Source organism: Dermacentor variabilis, chromosome 2, assembly GCF_050947875.1.
Source record: "Dermacentor variabilis isolate Ectoservices chromosome 2, ASM5094787v1, whole genome shotgun sequence".
Taxonomy (NCBI): Eukaryota; Metazoa; Arthropoda; class Arachnida; order Ixodida; family Ixodidae; genus Dermacentor; species Dermacentor variabilis.
In genome coordinates this window covers 28909520-28917776 of record NC_134569.1, presented here as the reverse complement: position 1 = coordinate 28917776, position 8257 = coordinate 28909520, and the positions used below count along the sequence as shown (strand labels likewise).

At 46.4% G+C, this 8257-nt stretch overlaps 1 protein-coding gene across 1 annotated transcript in view; it reads left to right on the top strand.

Moving 5' to 3' along the window:
- The window catches only part of LOC142571570 (uncharacterized), a 43576-nt gene that overhangs the window by 11771 nt on the left and 23548 nt on the right, over positions 1-8257 (top strand). The window contains exon 2 of the mRNA XM_075680038.1: positions 7712-7846. Within this exon, the coding sequence (XP_075536153.1) occupies positions 7712-7846 (135 nt within the window). The remainder of the gene's footprint in view (positions 1-7711; positions 7847-8257) is intronic.

The following is an 8257-nucleotide window of genomic DNA, read 5'->3' as shown; positions in this document are numbered from 1 at the left end:
TAAAACGCAAAAACGTTTTCTGAGATAACCCCTGAGCCGATTTTAATGGAATTTGTTCCACTTGAGAGAGAAAGGTAAATTCTAGAGTCTTTTGAATTTTGATTTACGCCCTGATTTTTGTTAAAAAGATCTTCAAGAATTCGAAAGTTTGAAAAAAATAGAAGCACAAAGTTTGCAGATTCTTAGCTCTGTATCAAGAACAGATATCGCGGTTCTGTAAACGGCATCCATTAGACCATTGAAAGCGGACAAATTAGATATGTCATTTTATATCTTACGTGAATTTGTTACGTTATTTACAAGGGTTCTGCAAAAGCTGTGTTTACATATTACCAAATTTTTTGAGATTCATGTGTAACATATCAATTTTGTCTGCTTTAGATGTACTATTATATGCAATTCACAGAATTTTTTTATCATTTTTTTGCTGAGTTACAGAGTTGTAAACTTGATAGTTTCGTCTATTAAAAAAATTTTGATGTTTGCCAATTTTTAATGAAAAATTGACGACCTATATCAAAAATTTGAAACCAGCAGTCACTATATTTTAAGTTTTTCTTTTAAATGCAACAAACCTCGTCAAATTTGGTGCAGTGGTTGCCGAGAAAAATGAGTTCTCCTTTTACGTGTATTCTCCTTTTACATGGAAGATGCGGCGTCACTTGAGCTCGTCTCGCGCAGACTCACGCTCGTGCCACTGCTCTCGCGTTCGTCGTCGTCTTCTTCCACAGCTGGCTCCGATGCCACTCATCATGCCAAAAAAAAAAAGGCAAAGTTAATTAAGATAGAGATTCCACAGCTACTTTAATTGTGCACAAGAAAAGTACGAAGATACCTATTAAGAAAGGGGTCAGACATTGAGACTGCGGGCTTGGAAGAAGTATTCAAGCTATTAAACTGGGAAGACTTGGGAGTAACGATCGACGGTGAACATGTGAACATCTCAGCAACCTTCGGTTTGCCGATGACATTGTATAGCTTGTGGGGTTCTCCTCTCCGTACTCTTGGGACAAAGGAACGACAACACAGTAGTGAAAACAGTCACAAGGGCATTTATTGCACCTTTCATAGATCAATAATGCCTGCTAGCCGAGTTGCTATCCACAAAACATGCCGATGGGCGCTCGACAAATCTAGAAGTCCGACTCACCGCGACCGCATAGCGAGCGAATATGTTCGCCCCATGCTGGATCCCAACGCCTGGTCGTTCGCGTGTACGGTCACGCCAACGGTGGCGCGTTCGAAGGCGGCCACGCGAGACAGTCTCGCAGAAGCATGGGTCGGCGCACGCGCGGCACGGCACGTCCGTCCCGCTTGCTGTCCCGTCCCAAAAAGCGAGAGCCTTGTCTTCCCCGAACCCAAGTAACCGCGCAGCGGCGCGACACTCGCGCCATCTCTCGCAGCGCGCTTGTACCACTCCGACCGCCGCGGGCGCCGGGCCACGCGAGCCGTGCGGGAAAACAACATATCAGGGGATGCGTGAGAGTCGAGCATCCCCACAAGCTCGGGCCCAACTCCGATGCGGCCTATTCAAATACATGTAAGACGCACCTCGCACCGGAGTACATTCAGCAGTACTGCAGACGAGTTACAGCAAATGATTGAGGACCTTAACACAGAGAGTGCAAGAGAGGGCTTGAAGATTAATATGCAGAAGACAAAGATAATGATGAATAGCCGGGCGAGGTGACAAGAGTTCAGGATAGCCAGTCAGCCTCTAAAGTCTGTGAAGGAGTACGTTTACCTAGGTCAATTAATCACAAGGAACCCTGATCATCAGAAGGAACTTCATAGAAAAATAAAAATGGATTGGATCGCATACGGCAGACATTGTCAGCTCCTGACTGGAAGCTTATCATTATCATTGAAAAGGAAGGTGTACAATTAGTGCATTTTATCGGTGCTGACATATGGTGCAGAGACTTAGAGACTGACAAAGAAGCTCGAGAACAAGTTGAGGACCGCGCAAAGAGCGGTGGAACGAAGAATGCTAGGCATGACGTTAAGAGACAGAAAGAGAGCGGCTTGGATCAGAAAGCAAACGGGTGCAGCCGATTTTCTAATTGACATTAAGAGAAAAAAAATGGAGCTGGGCAGGTCATGTAATGCGCCGCTTAGATAACAGTTGGACCATTAGGGTTACAAAATGGGTACCAAGAGAAGGGAAGTGCAGTCGAGGACGGCAGAAGAGTAGGTGGGGCGATGAAATTGGGAAATTCGCGGGCGCTATAGTTGGAATCGGTTGGCGCAGGACAGGGGTAATTGGAGATCGCAGGGAGGCCTTTGTCCTGCAATGAACATAAAATGGGCTGATGGTGGTGATGGTGATGATGAATTCAGGCACCCATGACCTTCGATGGGAGTCGAACTCTCGAGCTTATGTGGAAGTCGAACTCACGATCTTTGTGTTAACGCGAATTTAATTAAGGCACAATTAATTAATGTAGCGTCAATTAAGGCACTCGAACCCACGACCTTTGACGGGAGAAAACAAGTAATAAGAAATAACAACGCATTCGAATGAATATGTCAAATAATATAATTACACTCTCTTGAGCGCGCAGGCTTTCGCCTTCACCCTCTCTGGTGTATGCTTAAGTGACTGTAAGTTTTTTTTATGGTTCGGATGCTTGTTTTGAGCTTGTTCTTTGTTGAAACAAAAGTATGCTGTTCTGTGTGTTGCATGGGTGATTTCGATCAATGTAAGCTCTGTTCGCTTCACTTTGCCGAGTGCTTGTGGCCTCTGCATTACGAAGGGGATGAGCCATTGCATGTTTGCTTGCTAAAAGGTGGTATGAGCAATTGCTGATGATAATTTCTGCTGACGGACAGACACTAAAGGTGCCGGCAACCGAGAGGCTAACAGTTTCGCTGTGAAACTGTGGCGCCGTTTCTTTAATAACTTCTTCTTCTGCGCGTTTTTCACTGATTGGCGTGCTGCGTTCTGTGTGTCCTTGCACCGGAGATCCGCCGCTTGATGCCACGTGCCTTGAGTCCCTCTTGGTGGTGGTGGTAACAACTTTATTGAGACTCTGCTCAGTTATGACCTGGCAGGCCCGAGTCCTAGAATGGCCCCTCACGAGGAGCGACCCTTTCGGCCCAGACAACGAGGGCTTTTTGTACTTTTTCTTCCGGCGTTCTGAGCAGCTCTTCCCACGTCTGTTGTGAGGGAGCTGGCAGGAGCGACCTGGGAGGGGGTAAGCCCTCGCACCCCCAAAGAATGTGATTTTGGGTAGCCAATGTTTGATTTGTGCAATTTTGACATATTGGGTTCCATTGCCCGTTGGTAATTATGGCTAGCCAATGTGGGTTGGGGAACGATTTAGTTTGGATTCGACGCAGGATCGAGGCTTGCGCTCGCGTGAGGCTTGCGTTTGGAGGCGGGTAAATTCGCCTTTTTTGCTTGTAATAGTTTGTTATTTCCTGGTATGCCGTCGGTGCCTCATCCATGGGATCCGAGTCTGAGGGGCACATCTCCCGGTTCCTCTTAATTTGCCTCACGCTGTCTTCTTTCTTCTCTCCTACTTTTATTCCTTGAATTATGACACTGGGTGAGTAATGCTGTGAAACAAAAAAATAGTTTATAGTAATATTAGCACAACTTTAATAAGAGCCCTCAATTAAGAGATCCTGTACGTAGTTTGGCATGATCACATGGAGAGTGGCATTGAGAGCTTTGTCAAGTTAAAAGTGCGCCATGAAATTTTATTATTTGTCTTGAATCAGTGCCGTCGCACAGTGACCAAGATTTTTCTTGCAAAATTGAGAGGTTGCACGTAGTGGAACGGTGGCTGCATCATTGGAGTCAATTGCCATTCTGTGTTTGGGCATGAGTAGCCTGCTTGAATTGGGTATCAAACATCAGTGTCAAACACATGGATTATTGCAAGCATCAATAATTTTTATATTGTTAGATTAACCTGAACCAACGGGAAACCACATCGCAATATTTTTGTACTGGGCTATTTCTTGTCAGCAAGCAAATAGACTACTGGTTATCTCTATAATAATTTCTTAGATTAACGGACTGATACTCGTCGGCAATACTACAGGCTGTTTTTTCTATCAGATTTTTCACTAGGGCATGTGTTGCTTTGGGCGGTTAAACCATATAGTTTGATTAAGTTTCCAAGAAGCCACTGCTCTAGGCTTGCAGTACGTCGTCATATTTGTGGGAAAAAACAATCGAAGCTTGTATTCGTCCCTTCTTTCATTCTCTTCTTTAAATTACGTTCACAGAGTGTGTGTGTGTATATATATATATATATATATATATATATATATATATATATATATATATACCAAGTATTATCAAATAAAGCTTTAAGGCTTCAAAGATTTACTATTTCTCACTCTATAGATGAGGCGAAATGATTTCAGCCGTGCATCACTCGCAACAGCGCCGGCGAAACACGTTCAGCAAACTTATATTATTATTTAACATGAATTCAAAAGATACTGAGGGAAATGAGTCGCTAATAATCTGTCGCATACTTCGGCCGAAAACATGTACGACTGCGACCGACCGAGAAGAAAAGTAATGTCAGGCCCCCCGCTCAATGAAGCCTACGTCATTTCGTCTCCACCTAGTCGGACAGGTCCGAACACCCCTCGGCAGGAACACTTTTCCGTCGATGTGCTTTGCTCTCAAAGTTTGTCGGTGCTCGTCTACATGGGCCGTTCTTAAAGCTCGGTATACTCAGCGGCGCCACCAAGTGGGGCCACTAAGATTTTTCCGACAATAGTGTTGCTTTCTTTTTTCCTTTTTGTGGGGGCTAATTGTACTACCATTACAGTCTTATCACTACGTCATTACAAACACTCGAACCCCCCAGCCAAGTTTTCGCCCATTCAGCAACGTGCGGCTTTCTTTTCTCGTTCTCTCCACCCCCCCCCCCCCTTCTTTCTTTAATTTATACATAATTATTATTTTTTTGTACTTTAGGAATGGGGACTACCATAAATAATGCAGAGTACAGTAGTGGCACTCAACCCTAGGAGCGTTCGTTGTAAAGCAACAAATTAGACATTGGGCACGCCTAAATTCCTTCGTTGTATAGAACATTCGTTGTAGTTGTTTTCGTGATGTTGCAAGGCGTACCCACTTGCAACGAACTTCCGGAGTGACATGAGTTTGGAGATATGTGCCATAAAGTCGCCGTAAAATTGCGCTGTTGTTCCACTTAATTTTTTAACAAAACGCTCTTTTATGCATCGAAGCATAATAGTAACTGAAACGCCCATGTATTTCGTCCCACGCTTTGGGAAATAATATCTCGAAGCTGGTGTCGTCATGGAAATTCATTTCAAGTGAATCCGTCATGCAACCTCCCTGGCTACAATTCGTAAATTGAAATATGTGCCATAAAGTAATTAGTTAGGAACTGAATTAGTTGAATATGCATTTAGATTGCTCGTGCTAGTGATGTCCGCCTCTTTGAATAATCCAGCTCAAGAACAAGAATTACGCTATTCTCGCCTATTATAGGCGCTTTTTAAAAATTCCGCAACACTTAAAAATGGTCACTCCGCCAATTGTACGGTTACCTGAGACTGTAACGACTCTGGCTCTAACCAATCTCTCCCCATCTTTTCGTCCACCAATACTCTAAACGTCCCTTGTTTATTTTAACGATTCTATCAACTTTGAATTCCGGCGCTCCCGGAAAATATACGTTCCCTGCTGTTATAGCTGGGTGAATGTCTTGGCATTCCACTGCGACGTGCTCAGCCACCTCAGCAACCATGCTGAAGCAGACACACGCCTCTTTCTCTCGCGAACATTTGCTCCCGTGTGTTTCTTTTCTTTTTTTCTTCGGGAACGCCCGCCCGGACCTCGAACAGCAAGGCACTGCCCTTTGTGTTATCGTGAAACTTCCCCCACCTCGCGGATTTCCGCAGAACTGTCTCGCTAAAGCGACTTCCGCGGCTGTGCCGTCCACGCGACGACAAGCCGTCTTGCGGCTCCCCGTCTTGCTGCTGTGCCAGCGGCGCGTTCCTCGTGTCGCCCGCCGGCCAGAGAGCGCCGCCCCGCCCGACGCGCTGGCCCGGCGCCACTGCGGGACGCAGCCTTGGAGCCGATCCAGGCGGAACTGAGGTTTCGTCTCGTCCGCGCCGTGCAGTGCGCGAGGAAGGCCGGAGGGGACGCGCCACGGTTTGCGCGCGCTCCCATCCTTGGGGTGCGTGCCTCACTCGAGGTGCGTTCCTGCAGCTTCGCCGAGCTTTGCGCAACGGAGCCGACGGGGCAGGTGCGTGGGCCACGGGCAGCGAGACGGAAGGCGTCGGCGCAACAATCGCGTATTACCGTGCTAGCGCGGCTTAGCGCGCACTGCACGGTAATACGCGTAGGGGGGCCGTGTTGCGGCGGCGACGGAGACAAGTTCGCGAGTCCCGGTGATCCGGCCTCCCTCGAGTAGTGACAAAACAGGCTCCCCTGATGAATCAGGCGCGGGCGAGGGCCTTTGTAGAGCGCCGTCTCTATATACACTGTGCTCTCTGATTGTCTCCTCATTGGAGGGAGAGTGCTGTGGAGCTCATTTGCAGATTGGAAGAGACAGGGCGCGAACTGGTTCCTCAGGGCGTCTGTGCTCACCGTCTTCTGCGATGCTCGCTTCCTTCGTTGAATATAACAGTGGAACAGGCGCGTCTGTTCGATGAATCCAACACGGATTTTACGACAGCTGTCGCACGGCGATGACCTGTGCACAATGTTAGCTACTGTCGGCAACTGTTCTTAAGGGCAAATTTTGTCGTCGTTCTCATGTGATTCTGCTGACGTATCCTCGATGAACACGCTCAGCAGTCAGCTGCGCTGTGTTCCGCAAGAACAAACATGTATCACTCGAAATTACTCTTGTTGAGTCATTATAAATTTAGGCATGCATACCTTCGAGAGTGAAAAACAACGGTGTTTCGCCTTCTGTTTTATAATTACCAATTTCTTGTAACTTGTCTCTAGTGATACCACTTCAGGTCAATCATTGTAAATATTACGGGCAGTCGCGCACATACAGTATTAAGCACTTGCCTGTTATTTCTCGGCATACGTATAGTTGCTGCTGCTGTCTGCTAAGAGACGAATTTTCGGTTATTCAGTATACCAGTATCCGCTAATAGTTTTGTTGCGAACAGGTTCTTAATTCTAACTAGCATTAAGCCACCCACAGAAGCGCCTACTGTTTTTCCAGCGAGAGAAGTCACTGCAGCGACCGAGTGACGATGGCTCTGAGTGCTCTCACTTTCAACCCCAAAGAATATGGGTTGGAAACCATGTTCTCAATAAAATTAATTTGTTCACTTTCTAGCCGCTTCTCTTTCGTGGCTCCTTCGTGTTACCTTGCAGGCCGAAAGTGTAACGCTCTTCCCTCTCTCTCTCTCTCTCTCTCACACACACACACACACACACACACACACACACACACACACACACACACACACACACACACACACACACACACACACACACACACACACACACACACACACACACACACACACATATATATATATATATATATATATATATATATATATATATATATATATATATATATATATATATATATATACATATATATTAAAATCTTGTGTTTTATATTCTGGGAACAGAAGTGGGTTGTAATGACTGGGTCTGCGGCACAAAATGCGTCGCTGCATGTGGATATGCGCTTGTGATGCACTGAGCATCGCCCAGAGTGCAACTGTTACGCAGGGTTTTCGAGCTGGTGGTGTACTACTGTTCGACCTTCATGGAGATGATCCCGCTGTCGTTCATGCTGGGATTCTACGTCACCTTCACGGCGACGCGATGGTGGAACCAGTACATGGCGATCCCTTGGCCCGACAGGTTCGTACATAGTTTCGCGCTTTGCAGATGACGACCCTCGGTGCTGATTATGCCAACAATAACACGGCACGAGTAACGGACGCTTCCATTCCCTTCTTCAACTGCGAGCCTCCATTATTGAACTGAGGCGGAGCACAATGAGAGCGCACAATGAGGGCTCACAATGGTAAAATGGGCACTTGTTTCCCTCTCTCGGTGTGGTGTCGCTGGAGAAATGAGCCGCCTTTGCCTTTGTAACCACGCCATTATCTTCGCTTTCTCCGTCACCATGGTATCCACCCTAATTCTGCGCGCTTGACGAATGGCATTGACGTGATCTCACCCTTTATTTTGATTTCCAAGTCTTTGGTTGAACTAATGTGCTTAGAGGCCTTGACGATAATATAAAACCTCGTTGACAACAGGAGTGTA